Source organism: Meriones unguiculatus, chromosome 7 (assembly GCF_030254825.1).
Source record: "Meriones unguiculatus strain TT.TT164.6M chromosome 7, Bangor_MerUng_6.1, whole genome shotgun sequence".
Classification (NCBI taxonomy): domain Eukaryota; kingdom Metazoa; phylum Chordata; class Mammalia; order Rodentia; family Muridae; genus Meriones; species Meriones unguiculatus.
Window position 1 is genome coordinate 27,224,233 of NC_083355.1, and position 16,903 is coordinate 27,241,135.

Below are 16,903 nucleotides of genomic sequence, written 5' to 3' on the forward strand. Positions count from 1 at the left end.
TCTCCCCTTTGAACTCTTCCTAGTCCCTTCAGTGTTCAAGCCAATTTTGTAATGGCTGCTACTCTGCCTGGAAGGCCTTGGATTCCTCCTTTTGGCTTGCCCGTCTTCCTGCCTTCCTCCTCCTTTCCCTCCCTCCCTCCCTCCCTCCCTCCCTCCCTCCCTCCCTCCCTCCCTCCTTCCTTCCTTCCTTCCTTCCTTCCTTCCTTCCTTCCTCTATCTTTTCTCCCCTTCTGCTCTTTCCTTCCTCTGATTTTCCTTCTGTGTCAGTAACCACTTCACTTAACATTAATCAAATGGGTATGGGGGGGGGCGAGCAAAGGGCCCCTAATGATCCTTTATGCATGTGGAAATCAGACAGATTGTGTGTTGGGGCTTAATGTGCAATTTCATGGCTTTTCACGGTAAACTGCAAATTCAAGATTATTTGAAAACATTTTATTTAATTTTCATGCTTTTTTAATCAAAAAAGTTAAAAGAATAATAATCTTTTATGGGCAGTTATAAATGTGCTATTTACACACAAGACAGAAATATCTCCCTTAGCCGAGCAATCTAAGCATGTGCTTAGAGAGAACTCCAGCAGAATGCTGATGAGGAAGGACCAGGCGTGCGGGGAGAGGATTGAAGTCAGTCTTGTAGTGATGTGTGTTGGGGTGGAGAGATCTCAGGCTCTCCAGCATTTCACCCATCATTGCCCCAACCTCTTCATATAGGAGTAACCTGACAACGGGTGAGCCCCTTGTGGGGAGGGCCAGTGTCTCAAGCCTCTTTACATTCCGACAGGAGATGTGAGTTGAAAGAGGCAGCCAGTGATAGGGGGCAGTGCTCTCTGTTCTGTCCTTCCGTGTCACACTGAAGGCAGAAGCAGTAGGTAGGACTGACTCAGCAGGGAGAGGTGTGAATTAAAATGTCCACATGGTCTTTTTTCCCTTTGGCGAAAATCATTATCTACCTGTTGTTTGATTCACAAGTCTAGACCTTTAGAAATCTGAAAACCTGGGGTTGAACTTTTTTGCTTTGTGAATGGAGAAGCAGCATTAAAGTGAGGGAGCTCCTCCACAGAGGCCAAAGCCAAGACTTGAGTTCTAGTTTCCTTCCCATTCTCCTCCTCTCTTGATGTGTGCCACTTCACGTGGTTTCCCTAAGTCTTGCTGCTTTTGGGTTTACTGCGGATGGCAGTGGAGCCCTCTCTGCTCTTCCAACTTCACCTGGGCATGCTTTCTTCTTTTCTGATTAAGGAGTTTAGGATGAAGTAATCTGAAAGCTTAGGAGACCGGGTAGAACCCTACAGATCCACGGGGCATGGAGAATGAAGGAAAATGCTACCCAGCCTTTTCCTAGAAGAAGATCAGACTTGGTTCAGGTGTGGTTCTGAAAAGGTTCAGATTGGGTCCAAAGTACCTGGTGGAATTTATTTTTTTCATCATATAGTTGGCAAAGCCCTAGTCTTGGACAGCTGACACAGTAGAGTCAGTCAGCCAGCTTCTACTCCCCCAGCTCATTAACAATCCACAGGATAACGATGACCACATCATCATAATCATTATTGCCTTAGACAGGCGTGGATGACAAAAACGCTCTGGGGACTTGTGCTTAAAATGGGCTGCTTCTTAGCCAGCCCTGACTCCCCAGAGTGACTTTCTACAGAATTAAAGGATCATGAGGCAGAAAGGGACCCACAGAGATCATCAGTTCTGGCTTCTGCCTTCCGACAGGAATAACCTTTGTAGAATAGTTGCTGTAAAGGAAATTGAACCAAACTTACTTTTATATGTTATTCTTGTGATAGTATCTCTATTGAGCATTCGGTTAAGAAATGGGTTTGATGAATCAGAAACCTGTAAAAGAAGAGAAAGTATTAATGGCTGGGTGTTACTCTCCCAGGGCAAACATCATACATTATTTCATTCCTTCATATTGATGACTTGCCATGGGTCCAAATCTATAATGGCTGGAAAATCAGAGATATGAGACACACTCTCTCCTCTGTATGGATACCTCATATTGAGAAGGAAGTGAGGTGGGCTAACATATTGTCCTTAAGTGGATTAAGGAATACCCTGGTATAGCCATTAGTGAGAGACCGCCCTGGAAGAATGAATGGAAGCTGGAGTATTTTAGTTAGAATACAGGAGAGGAGGAAAGGTGAGGGAAAGTATCCATGCTGAGGACCTGTTCATGAAAGGCAGATACTCATACACACATCTAGTGGAGTTGGAGTTGAAGGCATTGGGGCAGGCAGAATGGGAGGCTAGCTCATAACAGGGGCTCGAATGTCAAGCTAGCACATATTTAATCTGTGTTCCACAGGAACGGGGGACCATCAAAAGGCTTTGAGCAGGGAACATGGAATGAAATGACAGGAAAGGGTTTTTTTGTCTAAGAAGAAAGAGTATCTAGAATAGAGGTACCAGAAGCTGGAGGAAAGAGAGGGCCTTGTAACCTCATTGCTCATTACTATATGAAAATATTATAAACCACAACATTCAGTCTTCCACTCTCCAACCCACCCATCCATGCTAAAAATATTTACCAAGTACCTATCATGGGGTAAACATCATGCTAAAGATGAGCTCCCATTTTATACTTATGCTCTTAAGTGGCCACTTTCTTTCTTCAGGAGAAAAGGCTAAGTGACAAACAGATTAAGGTCAGAGAATCACCCTTCATAAGACCACGAGGCAGCCTCGTGTTCCTTTTTTTTTTTTTATACATATACATATGGTTTTTATTTTATTTTTTTTAATTTTTCATCAATTACACTTTATTCATTCTGCATCCCCCCATAAGCCCCTCCCTCCTCCCCTCCCAGTCCCACCCTCCCTCCTCCCTCTGCTTGCATGCCACTCCCCAAGTCCACTAATAGGGGAGGTTCTCCTCTCCTTTCTGATCTTAGTCTGTCAGTTCACATCAAAAGTGGCTGTATTGTCCTCTACTGTGTCCTGGTAAGGCTGCTCCCCCCCAGAGGGAGGTGATCAAAGAGCAGGCCAATCAGATTATGTCAGAGGCAGTCCCTCTTCCCATTACTATGTAACCCAATTGGACTCTGAACTGCCCTGGGCTACATCTGTGCAGGGGTTCTGGGTTATCTCCATGAATAGTCCTTGGTTGGAGTATGAGTCTCTGGGAAGTTCCCTGTGTTCAAATTTTCTTCTTCTGTTGCTCCTTGTGGAGACCCTGTCCTCTCCAGCTCTTACTATTTCCCAGTTCTTACCTAAAATTCCGTTCGCCTCGTGTTCCTTAACCACCCCCTTTTACCCAGTCTTATCTCAGTACCGCTGTTCGTCTTAGTCATTTCTCTCCTGCCTTGCTCAGTGAGGCTCTGCAATTTACATCTCAGCTGCTTAATCGGGTGCTGTGACACATCAACATTTTAAATCTGATTTATTCCGAGGGTTGGAAAAAAAATCACAGCAGGTGATCATCACTATTAGATAAGCAACAGGTAACTTCAGTATGAAGGCACAGACTGTTTGTTTTGCTTCCATCTGTCTGTCTTTTTACATGCTTTCCTGGATGTGCTGTAGTGAGACAAACAGCCAATTGGTGCTTGGGGAAAGGTGATGCTCAGTGGAGAAAAAAAAAAACCCACCTTCAGTGGGGAAAAAAATACCAAGCTGAACACTGCTGCTCCCTGGAAACATTCATGCCAAATCCAGCTTCTGTTGTGACATACTCTTTAGCATTCAAGGGGTAGCTCAGAGCCTCCTGTTTGTACTGATAGTTCTGTGACAGCAGGAGGGCCATGAAGGTATCTGGCAGAATAGAAATCTGCTCTTAATTGCTGGGTGCCTAGGTTCCTGGTACCTGACAAGCTGGACCATACTGCTTTGAGACCAGCTCCCCTTTGGAGCCGATTAAAAAAAAATATTGAAATATTTCCAAAGTGCACACAGATGATTTGTGGGCACAAGTGCGTTGGCCGTGTGGGTGAGAGGATGAAATATGTACTTGATATAAGTGAGTGTAAGTGGGAAGTTAATGGTGTGTGATCCAACAGCAATTATAGCCAAATCTCAGCTCCCCACGGCCATGGGAGGGAGGGGGAAACAAGTCTCTCTTATTCGGTGATTGATTGATGGATGGACTGTGTGTACACACACATATGTGCCTCAAGGAATGTGTAGGACTCAGAGGCCAACTTGGAGTCAGTTTGCTCTTTCTACCCAGGTCCCTAGAATTGCACTCAGCTCATCAGCCTTGTCAACAACTACCCTTACTGCTGAGCCATCTTCTTTTACCACCAAACCCTCATCCACCTTTGGCTCAGCATTCCGTCAGGGTGACATTTCCTCAGCTGAACCACTCGTATGTGAGGACTTCAGCTACAGGGAACTGGAAGTGGGAGGGAGGGGCATCCGAAGGAGGGTTGAAGAGCATGAGAGGCTGCACATCCTTAGAGATTAAGGATTCAATTCATCTCATTTCTGGGTACCAGTGTCACAGCAGGGGTGGGCCTCTCTCCCATGCTGAATTCAAGTTTTGAGATGACTTAGCGACAAGTCAGAGCTCACTGCAGAGCCAGAAATCTGGGGGTTGATTTTGTGCAAGAAAGAGAGAATGGTATGGCTTGTTTTGAGGCTGAGCCAGAAAGCTTCATGTTTCCTCGGGGAAAGAATGGGAAATTCCCCAGGGGCCAAACTGGCCTGAGGTGGTCCAGGAGCTGGCCACTGTCTTTTATTGGCCCGAGGCTTCAGCCAGGTCCTTCTAACAAACTGCAGGAGAGCAACTTGGACCTGCAAGCCTGTTTGTTGGTAAGGATCTCAGTGTAGTGCAGATTTCTGCATGAGCTTGTAAACCACCTGGCAGTTTGCTGTGGAGGAAGTCGGTTGCCAGTCTCCCCATCAGTCACTGTCAGCTGTTACACGCGTGAGCTTCTGGGAAGGCATTCACTGACTTAGACACTTTGAGCAAAGTGAGGCAAAGTCAGGGACTGACACCAAGGCGCTCTTCAAGGGACAAGGATTATTGGGAAAGGCAGGGTGTCTTCTGAGTATTACTCATGGAAGGCCTGACATGGGGAAAACCACAGGAAAAGGTGACTCCTGGTCACATGACACTCTGTAACATACCCCTAGGCTTCACAGTGATTTTGGACCAGGGTGACTGAACGAATTGTTGGTCTGCATCCTAACTGGGACTGGAGTAAGAATTTGCTCCAGGCTTGAGGGTACCGGTGGGATATGGCTGGGCTGTGTGGCTGTTGAAGTGCCATTTTTACCTCAGTTCCTTTCCCGGCTCCGTTGAGTAGGCACATGATGGGAATACACTAGTGAGAACTAAAGCCAGGCAGGACTTGGGGTGTCTTTCCTGGCGGGGCTATTAGGAGCTCCATGAATTTGGCCTGGCACCAGATGAAGGTGAAGACATTAAGGTATGAAGGTATGGGGTCTGGGAAGATGACCAATACCTGTTGCACAGAGTCTGTTTGGGTGGGGGTGTTGTTGCCTAAGGGGCCCCCAGAGACCCTGTTATTCCAGGGGCTCTGTTGAAACTCCCTGGTGGTGAATGCTAATCTACTGGAACTTTTCATCACATTCCAAGCTCTGGTTGGTCTAATTTTCTCTAATGATTTGTGCACAAACCACTCTAGCAGCCAGCACAGTGTGGCATAGTAGCCTTTGTCACTAACACAGTTTACTTAAAAACAAAACCCCTTTTCCAGTTGGAGAGAAAAATCTTATTTTTTTTAATCAAAAGTTTGCATATCTGCACCACTTTACATTCCTAAAATATTGAAGGTAATTAAAAAGAAAACAAATCAGAATTTGTTCAATTGGACATTTCACATTGTTCTTGCCTGTTGTATATCTGGGGAGCATGGCTGAAGGTCAAACATGTGGGTCAAGCATGTGGATTTTTGTCTTAATTCTGCCTGTCAGGATTATATGAATCAGTATTCGAGTGGGAAAGGAAGACGAACTCTGTAGCTGTTGTGGGAAAGCGCAGGGCCTGCCGGAGAGGGTTGGCTCACACTTCTCTTATTCTCCTGTGCAGTAAGTGGACAGTCCTTCAGTCCTAGAGGGCTTCAGCACCCCAGCCCCTCTCCTTCTGCTTCTGTACCCTTGTTCTGCAGTCATCACTGCGGCTTGAAGTCTATCTCTGCAAATAGCACCTGCTTTCTCTCTAGGACAGAGACTGCTCAAGCCTTCAGGCCTCGGAGCTCTGAAACAGAAGCTGTCACTTGCAGAGTCCTGAATCTTTTGTGAATCTCATGGTTATAAAAGTCATGAGACCCAAGGCTTTCTTAGGCATAGACGTTGACTGACATCACTTTTTTTTTTTTTTAACTCTTTTTAATCCCAACACACACACTGTAGACTATTCTGGCTGGCATGGGGCGGGGGCGGGGGTGGAAAGAAGAATAAAGGAATGGAATGCAAGACTTACTTTTATAAATATAGAAACTACCACCAATCCGTTCGGGCTCTTTGCAGCTTCTGTGACATTTGTGTATAGCTCGTGGTTATAATGGATGAGTTGTACCTGTCAGGAAGGAAACAAAATCAAGAATAAGAACAAATGGTCCAGCACTAAAAGGCAAGAGGCATACCTTAACCTCTGACACACAGGTATTGCAAGTGCACAGAAGGACAATTAAAAGGTTATGCATTTAAGAAAAAAAATTCTCTCACATATTATATCCCAACTGCAGCTTCTCCTCCCTCTTCTCTCCCTAGTCTCTCTCGGCTACTTTCTGTCCATCACCTCTCAGATAAGAGCGGGCCTCCCTAGGACATCAACCAAATGTGGCAAAACTCACTACAATAAAACCAGGCACGTGCCATCACATCAAGCCTGGAGAAGGGAACCCAGTAGGAGGAATAGGATTCCACAGGTAGGCAAAGAGTCCGAGACAGGCCCCCTCCCACTGTTAGAATTCCCCCCAAGAACAGTAAGCTACTCAGCTAGAACATACATTCAGAGGACCTACGTCAGACCCCTACAGGCTCCCTGATCTCTCTGAACCCCCATGAGTCCTAGTCAGTTGATTCTGTGGATTGTGGTCTTATGATATCTTTGGCTCCTCTGGTTCCTCCTATCAGGATATGCTTTTAATTGAGGGAATTTCGGAGGGAGGTGTAAATAGAATCCATGTGTGTAAACATGCATGCACATGCACAGATATGAACGTACCTATACATATTTTCCAACATGTTCTGGTAACAAGGATGCTTTTAATAAGATTAGTGTTCATCTGGCTCTTCCCTCCCTCTCAGGACTTTCCCCCTAAAGTCTGTGGTAAGGGAACTTCCCTTGTTAGGAAATGGATCAGCTCTTCGGGTGTGGACACTCTCTCCCAGCGGCTACCACTGGCCGTGACTAAACCTTCCTGGTAGCCTTGGGTGAGCAGGCTGCTGGTAGATGCTGAGCCAGCCCTGGCTTTGGGAGGAGATTGGCAGTGTGCAGGATGCTTGGCTCTGTGGAAGAGAGAGTGGATGGCGCTGACTCATGATGAGTCAGGCTGTCCTTCCAGTTCACTTGGTTATGCAAAATACTGTGTCCCCTTTCTCTAACCCGAACCTGTGACTGCCTGTCAGGCTCTGTGGAGAGAGCACTGGGCTGGGGGGCAGCAAGAGGAGTCCTGGATTTGGATTGTGGTGAATTGGGTTTCCCTCCATTACTTTATTCTTTAAAAAAACTGCATGGTACTGGCATAGAAACAGAATGGTGGATCAATGGAACCGAACAGAGGACCCAGAAATAAACCCACACACTTATGGACACCTGATCTTTGACAAAGATGCCAAAACCATACAATGGAAAAAAGATAGCATCTTCAACAAATGGTGCTGGTCTAACTGGCTGTCTACGTGTAAAAAAAATGAAAATAGATCCATACTTATCACCCTGCACAAAACTGAAGTCCAAGTGGATCAAAGACCTCAACATAAAACCGGACACATTAAATCAGTTAGAAAAAAAAGTGGGGAATACCCTTGAATTCATTGGCACAGGAGACAACTTCCTGAACAGAACACCAACAGCATAGGCTCTAAGAGCAGCAATCAATAAATGGGACCTCATGAAATTGAAAAGCTTCTGTAAAGCAAAGGACACCATCATCAAAACAAAAGGACTGCCTACAGACTGGGAAAGAATCTTTACCAACCCTTTATCTGACAGAGGGCTAATATCCAGTATATATAAAGAACTAAAGAAGCTGAAAAACAGCAAACCAAGTAATCCAATTAAAAAATGGGAAACAGAGCTAAACAGAGAACTCTCTGTAGAGGAATATCAAATAGCAGAGAAACACTTAAAGAAATGCTCAACCTCACTAGCCATTAGGGAAATGCAAATCAAAACGACCCTGAGATTTCACCTTATACCCATCAGAATGGCCAAGATGAAAAACTCAAGTGACAACACATGCTGGAGAGATTGTGGAGAAAGGGGAACCCTCCTCCACTGCTGGTGGGAATGTAAACTTGTACAACCACTCTGGAAATCAATCTTACGCTTTCTCAGACAACTAGGAATAACGCTTCCTCAAGATCCAGCCATACCACTCCTAGGCATATATCCAAAAGGGGCTCAAGTACACAATAAAGACATTTTCTCAACCATGTTTGTAGCAGCTTTATTTGTAATAGCCAGAAGCTGGAAACAGCCCAGATGTTCCTCAACTGAAGAATGGATGCAGAAATTGTGGTACATCTACACAATGGAATACTACTCTGCAATGAAAAATCATGAAATTTTCAGGTAAATGGTAGGACCTGGAAAGGATCATCCTGAGTGAGCTGTCCCAGAGGCAGAAAGACACACATGGTATATACTCACTCATATAGACATATAACATAGAATAAACCTACTAAAACCTGTACATCTAAAGAAACTAATTAAGAGAGAGGACCCTGACTAAAACGCTCAATTCCCATCCCAAAAGGCAAAGAGGATAGACATCAGAAGAAGAAGAAAACAGGAAACAACCTAGGAACCTGCCACAGAGGGCCTCTGAAAGGCTCTGCCCTGCAGACTATCAAATCAGACACTGAGACTTATGGCCAACTGTTGGGCAAAGTGCAGGGAATCTTATGTAAGAAGTGGGAAATAGTAAGATCTGGAGAGGACAGGAACCCCACAAGGAGAGCAACAGAACCAGAAAATTTGAACACAGGGGTCTTCCCAGAGACTCATATTCCAACCAAGTACCATGCATGGAGATAACCTAGAACCCCTGCACAGATGTAGTCCATGGCAGTGTAGTGTCCAAGTGGGTTACATAGTAATGGGAAGAGGGACTGCCTCTGACATAATCTGATTGGCCTGTTCTTTGATCACCCCCCCCCCAGGGGAGTGCAGCCTTACCAGGCCACAGAGGATGACAATGCAGCCACTCCTGATGAGATCTGATAGACTAAGATCAGAAGGAAGGGGAGGAAGACATCCCCTATCAGTGGACTTGGGGAGGGGCATGCTCGAAGAAGGGGGAGGAAGAATAGGACCGGGAGGGGAGGAGGGAGGGGCTTATGGGGGGATACAAAGTAAATAAACTGTAATTAATAAAAAAAAAACCTCGTAATGTGGAACATGGTAAGCATATATGCCTAAACTAATGCACGGCAGACTTTCAGCCACGTGACCAAGTTGTACACCATTTCACTGAGAACCTAATCCCTCACTGCAAAAAAATGAGTGTGATTATCCCTTTTAAGATGTGGTTATCCTTATAGCTGTGGCTTTAAAAAATATTTATTACAACATGAAAGTACATTTTTTGGTAATAAATTTAAAAATGTAGATGTGACTAACATTTCCCTCATCTCTATCTAATCCTAGCTGACATAATAAGAAAATTAACAATTCAGTGTAAATCCTTTTTTTGCTTATAAAGCACTTAGCTGCATGCATGCAGATAAAGTTCAAAGAAACAAAAGAGGGATGTGGACACAGCTCAGTTGGTAGTGCCCTTGTTTGCTCTGGGTTCAAGTTCCAGCACCACATAAACGGAGCTTGCTGGTATATACTTGAAATCTCAGCACTTGGGAGAACTGAGGGTTCAAGGTCATCCTCAGCTACTTAGCAAAATGGGGCCAGCTTGGGATACACAAGGCATGTCATAGAAACAACAGCAATACCAACAGAAACGATAAAGTGAAACAGTTTATGATTATGTTTCTGAAGCTGATATACCAGTGCCTTTGCGCTCAAGTCAATACATATAAATCCACCCGGGTCCTCTTGGTCTCTTAGGAGGGGTAGCCTCCTCCCTGCATGAATACTCCACAGCACAGCGAGCCTCCCCACTGGCTTTCACGTGTTTGCCTCTCACAACGCTGTCACAGCAAAGGCGTCATAGGTCTCTCTGTAATGGCGTCAGTGCTTTGCACTGGCTGATTTGAGAATATAACAAGGTAGTGCCTGGAAAGTGGTTGGTGACTCTGAGAGTACAAGATGACATTCATCACTGCCACTATCCCACATTGCATGAAAAGGGGGGTGAGGTTTTCAAAGTTAAGAAAGCTATGAGCTAAGCGGAAACTTTCCTTTGACTTTTGCAAACAGCAAGCCACGTTTATTGTAGCGGGATGCAAGTGTTGCTGGGCATCCAGGTCACCTGGTGCTTTGAAACTCTCCTGGGCCTGCTTGCTCCACTCCAGTTCTGAGAACTTGGGGAAGGAAGCAGGTGCTGTATTTGTTAAAAGCTCTCCAGTTGGAAGTCCACTGGAGTTGCAAACCAATGGTCCATCAATGAGCATCACTAACCCAACAGTGCCCAACCAGAAGGAACCATGAATCTGAACATCCCGAGTCCATAGAGCATGTCACAGACGGGGCACACACCCACCATGGCTGCTGGTGACATTTCTCATTTAAGTTCTTATATATTTTGTCAGGTCGTTATACTACAGCTACTCTGCCATCCAAAAGGCAACCGCAGGCCAGGGCCAGAGGACCGTTTGCTTGTGCAGTACTCTATCAGGCCTATGCTCAACATTTTAGCTTACCAAGAAAAAGGCAGGAGTGGAAAGAATAGGGTGTGTGTTGAAGTGGGGCCAACATCTATTAATGTAGCTAGTAGAAGGCTCTTTGTGGAGAGGATATTTGAGCAGAGAGCTGATGATGGAGGGGAACAAGGCTTGGGGAGATCAGAAGGAGGCATGCCAGTCCCATAGAGCAGAGAAGACAAGGTCTGGAACAGTGACAGGCATTGCAGGTGTTTGGGGTGGGTAGCAGCAGCTCAGGGTGGGAGCAACTCACACAGAACTTTGCAGACTATGGTGAGGGTCTTTGCAGTAGGAAATTGCGGGTGTTAAGGAAATAAACTGACTCAAGTGCACAGTGGAAAGATCTCTTTGGCCACCAAGAGGGGTACAGTGGAGACAGAGGACGTCTTGCCTACTTTTCTTTACATCACAGTCATCCATTACCCTGTCTTCTCTAGGATACCAATGACATTGAAGGTCAAGTCCTTCTCTGTTCCAAAGGTGTTCTTACTCAGGATTTATTGTGATGGTAAATTAACTGGCAAAGATTGACTGGGCTAAGGGCTGTCCAAAATGCTGGTAATATTTCTGGGTATGTCTGTAAAGATGTTTCTGGTACAAATCAGCATTTACATTAGTAGACTGAATAGGACATATCTACCCTTTCAAACGCAGCTTTGTATTTGCCCATAGTGAATAAAGAGACAGAGGTAGAGCAAGTTCATTCTTCTTGGGCTGGAATATCCATCTTTATCTGCTCTCAGAAATCATAGCTCCTGGCTCCTCATTCTTCTGACTTTGGCATCTAGGATTCACAATCACTACTTAAATGTCTATGGGTCTTCAGACTTTGTCCCTGACCTGAGATCATGCCATTGGATCCCTGGTTTTCCAGACTGAAGATGCTTTATGGGTAGACTTGTCACATGCTGCAGTCAGGTGAACCAGTTTCTGTTATACATCCTTTACAAATATCTCAATGTATTCTGTTAGTTCTAGCTCTGGGAGACTCACGACTAATGAAAACTCAAAGTATCTTATAGCCCAAATGGCACCCAAATCATTGGGTGATCAGTACAAATGCAAACTATAGATACCTGGTACTGACTCAAGTGCATTTTGGAAAGCTGAACATCACTGTCAGAGTTATTCATCATCATCATCATCATCATCATCATCATCATCATCATCATCATCACTTACTGATGATGATCGTTAATATTTTTGAGCACTAAACGTCTACAGTAAATGTAGGAACCAAACTGTGATGAATGTTGCAAGGGATGGAAGGTAGGGCATTTGGAGAATGTGTTTGGAGATCCCTCTCCAGAGAATCACCTCAAGCTGAGATTTACACATATGGCATTTATAAATAGATCATAAGCATAGAGATGTGTCTGCTGCAATGCCATCTCCTTTAATTCTCAAAAACTCCCTAAGTTAGTGCCATTACCTCCTTTTTGATTCATGGAGACACCAGAAAATACTGAATGGTAACTGTGCCCAGTTCTTATGGCTTTAGAGTTTACACCCAAACACCATGTTAATTGAAAACTATTGGCTTTTGTACCTGTTTCCACCTTTAGATAAACATCTCCAGCGATGGATACTATTCATCGACTTGCTCCAAATGTTTGTTGTGGAATTTGGCCCAGTGTGGAAGTTAGCAAATGCTTGCTGAGTGAATCATTCTGCTTGCAGAGTCTGAGTCCTGGAAAGGGCCTTAGAGAGAACCTAGACCGGATCACTTCTTTTACACACAAACAATCTTAGGCTCAGGGAGGGTCTATGTCTTGCTTATTATGGTATGGTAATTTGTACTCCACTCATCAGAAGCATGGGAGAGGAGAAGTTAGATGGGATAGCAGAAGACCGTGGGCAGTCTCCAAGGTTCAGGATGAACCTTGGTGATGAGATCTCATGCCCATGGTTTTCAGGTCTTTGGTCTTAGACTGAGACTGTTGCAATCAGACGCAGAACTATGTTCACATTCCAGAATTTTCTAAGGACCAAAGTCAAAACTTTCCCCAAGCTTCATACGGAAATTCAGCTTTTGAGTTAGTTCCCAAGTGTTTATCTTTGCAGAATGAGCACTTGCTGTGAGCAGGCTTCTGAGTCCACAGCAAGTTGTCTTTGTCGTTGGTCGGCCTGGGAGTAGCCTCTGCTACGAAGCATCATTTTTCCTCTGCAGGAGTATGATTCACCAGGATGGTACAAGTACTTTCACTGACCCCTCGTGTCTTGGCAGAGTGACCACACATCTCTCAGGCCTGATGCACGTGCTGTAGCTTCCCTTTCTCTGTGTGACACTCTAGGCCTTATTGAACCAGAGTCACCCTGTGATGGCATTTGGCACGGCATAATACTACATTAGCCGCTGTGTGGCTTCCACTGCCTGTAAGGTAATTCTGAGCCCAGCCCTTGTGCGGGGCCTGACTTTTCTAAATGTCTCAGTGGTTAATATGCCTTACATATTACAGCTTCAGTCTCACTTAAACACTGTACTTCTTGCTTCTCTGCATTCTGTACATATTCTGTTCTTTCTTCGTGGTATACCTTTCTCTCCCCTCTTTACCTGAATTTTATTTGTGAACCCCTTTAGAACCGAGCTCAAGGCTCGTCCATTGAAAGGGATCCCTGAGAAGTTATTATCACAGCCCTGTTGACTTGGAACACACATCAGAGTCCTGCTTCCACATTATTGTGTGTGGGAATGTCGAGGCAAGCCTTTTGGAGGTGCATAGGGAATGGTGAGTGAGGCGTCAGCAGCTCCTATGCCTCCTCGAAAGATCTGAACCACTGCTCACAGTGCTGATCACACTTAGCACACTACTGAAGTCTCAAAATGGATCTGAGGCTAGGAGGTGACTGCTTCCCCCTTAGTTACAGAAATTTCCCAGGGTGACCTTGCCCCCTCTCCCATCTCCCACATTTCCTTATAATTGCACCAACCTGATTGATTGTTACTGGCGCTTGAGGCCAGCCTGGGATGGTCTGATTGGCTTTTCAGTCATTTAAAGCCTGTTACACTGGATCATACAGTTAGATCTCCACCGTTGAGTCTGGTCTCCAGAGTCTGATTCCCGGGATTCTGCATGGGCTCAGTCGCCACTCACTCCCTTCCCCCCTGCTCCTGATTCCCACAACTGTGAGAACGATTATCCCTTGGCCTCATTCACTAGACTCTAAGCTTCATCTGGGTGAGAAGCATGGCCAACATCTCCAGGACTCAGCACTCACTGCTGTCTGTCCACAGTAGCAGTGGCAAGGTAGAAACAACTGTGCAAGCAAGACAGGCTGTGATCAGGCAATGAAGTAGGATGTCATAAGAAGGAAAGAGAGAGAGTTGCTTGGTTGAACTGATAGGAAGCAGTCCGAATTCCAGAGGTGTGTCCCAAAAGGGAGTCAAGACCTTTAGCATCACATAGGACTATGCAGATGGCAAACTGCAGCTTCATCCCTGAGCACTTGGACAAGCCAGGTACTCATCTTTATTACATAAGGACTGTAATGCCACCTGCTTCCTAGGACCATTGGTATGCTCTCATGAGCTGGGTTTTAGCCCAGAGTCTGGCATGCACTAGGCACTCAGGAGTGAGCTGTTCTGATGTTTGCTGTTAACTCTATGTATACTCATGCAGTAGATGAGAGAGCCTTTGGCTCCCGCATACGTCACATTTAGGTGTGTGCAGGTCCCTCTTCTGCACCCTGTCTTTGAGTCTGCCTTCTCACGGAGCCCAAGGGAAGTGCTGCCTATTGTGGAGAACTCCGTGTGTATTCTCTGCACTGGAGTTGCAAAGAACATATTGCCAAGTGGCTCCGACTGTAATTTAGCAGGCAACAGGCACTTAAGGCATTGAGTTAGATAGTGAATCTTCCCATCAGAGGCCTTCGGAGCTTTCTGTCACAGTGACTTAACTCTGCTTTGCTAGTGTTAAAGCAGGCAAAGAGAGAATAGAAAAGAATGGGCGTGGCTAGAGTCCAAGAGAAAAACCTTTCCCGCAAGGACACACCTTGGGCTGGATTTGGTTTGTGGCGGCTATCGTTTGCCCACCGTGGCTTGTTTAAGTTGAGAGCTGGGCAAAGAGCTCCCGAGGCATTCATTTTCCAGGAAGTGTATGCAGCTGGGAAGAGGACATGGGCTGGGAGAAAGGAAGCGTGGGTCTGTCGTCTCCCTGCTACCCCCTGCCTCATGTAATTGCCATCCTTGCATTTTTATAGTCCTTTAAACTTTCCAAAGCACCATCAACTCCAATAGGTTTATTTCTGTCAGCACTTAGGCCCCGGTGCCCACCCTGTGCCGGACCCCAGGAGCCCAGAGATGAAATCTATTACTTCTATATCCTCCAGGCACTCACACAGCTTATCTGTTTGTTCCTGAAATAGACAAAGGATAAAAAACTAAGGCTCAGAGAGGTCACACAGCCATTGACAGTGATTCGGGTGTACTTCACTTCCCCCCAAAAAACAGTAAAGAGAAAAGGAAGGTGTTTTCTACTTGAAGGGAAGATTGTGTTTCAGCAGCTTTTGCTGGAACAACAGTCATAAGCGAGAACTTATTTATAGAAGCCATTAGCAAGTTTGTCTTCATGTGCAAGAGCACACAGTCTGCAGAGAAGAGGGTGGCTTGATATTTACCAACCGTCACATTCTCACCCTAAGCTTTGGCAATTATCACTGGTCTGCTTGGCGATGATGGTTGCCTGCATCCTAAGACATGTGATGCAATTAGAGCTGCAAATGAGACGGGGTATTCATCATTTCATTGACTGAAGACCCTAGCAGTATCACAGCAGCATCAGACGCTAAGGCACGTCGTTTTTCAGTGAGTTGTCCTGTGGTTTGCACAAATGCAGGGTGTGACCCTTGGGTGCAGGATGGTTCAGAAAAATTCGAAGCCTGGTTTCGTCTGCATAACTCAAGATGAGCTACTTGACCCCTCTGTGCCGCTGTTTCTTTCTTAGAACAATGAGTGCGTCTGAGGGTTGTCCCAAGAATAAAACGAGACAATTAGCAACATCTCCCTTCAGAATCCAGGCAGGGTCTAAGCAAACTCTCACGGCAGATGCAGTGGTAACATGGAAGAATTGGAACTGGTGCCCACCTCCGTGACCCATTCTAAAATAGCCGCTTTCAGAAGCCAAACTGTCCTCCTCCGGTCCTTTCCCCAAGGCGTCTGCATCCCTTCCACTTCTCAACAGAGAAGCTGCTGAAGGCCAACGCAGGATGTATTTCCTGTACTGGGGCCCATCCACATCCTTCCAGACGTGTCCTCTGGGCTGAGGCTGGGACCAGCTAAGATTAAGAAGTGAGGTCTGATAGTGCGTTCTGAACCTTGTCTGTTTTCACTGTTTGTTGCCCCCAGTGGCATCTCACGGCTGGAGACTTCTTATACCCAGTCTCTCCCCTGTGTCCACTTATTCTCCTTCTCCGCCCTGGCTCCACACTCACAAGGCCTCAGATTCATTCTAGCACTGGGCACGAGGAAGAGCAGCTCATTGTTCTAGAGCATTCTGGGTTCAAGTCCTAGGTTATTTAGTCCCTTTGAGCTTCTGTTTCTTCACATACAAACTCAATGCTCAAGCAATGACTGGGCCTGATTAAATAACTACAACATGCAAATGAGATAAAATGTACCAATGAGATAGAGGTGGCTTCAAATGTAGCATCCGGGTTAGAGTGCAGGCTCATAAATTGGTTGTTGTGATGATTCTTATTAGAAGTGCCTGGTTGCCAAGGCTCAGACAAGGAAAATGAGGGGCTTAGAGGCTTCGGTTTAGAAAAAAGTCAGGCCATTGACATGTCCGGATTGAGTTTGTTTGTTTGTTTGTTTCGTTTTTGAGAAGTGTCTATAGATTTTTCATTTTTGTGTCTTATTTTGTCTTGTCATTAACTGGCTGCCAAGATGATTTTGCTAGTCCCTCTGTAGTTGGTATAATAAAAGCAGCAGTTCTACCAACACACACCCT

At 45.4% G+C, this 16,903-nt stretch overlaps 1 protein-coding gene across 1 annotated transcript in view; it reads right to left on the bottom strand.

Annotated features, from left to right (window-relative positions):
* Ca10 (carbonic anhydrase 10) overlaps positions 1 to 16,903 on the bottom strand; it is a 505,400-nt gene that overhangs the window by 17,379 nt on the left and 471,118 nt on the right. Inside the window, exons 5-6 of the mRNA XM_060386982.1 lie at positions 6,391 to 6,486; positions 1,766 to 1,838 (exon numbers count right to left, since the gene is read on the bottom strand). Coding sequence (XP_060242965.1) covers positions 1,766 to 1,838; positions 6,391 to 6,486 — 169 coding nt within the window. The remainder of the gene's footprint in view (positions 1 to 1,765; positions 1,839 to 6,390; positions 6,487 to 16,903) is intronic.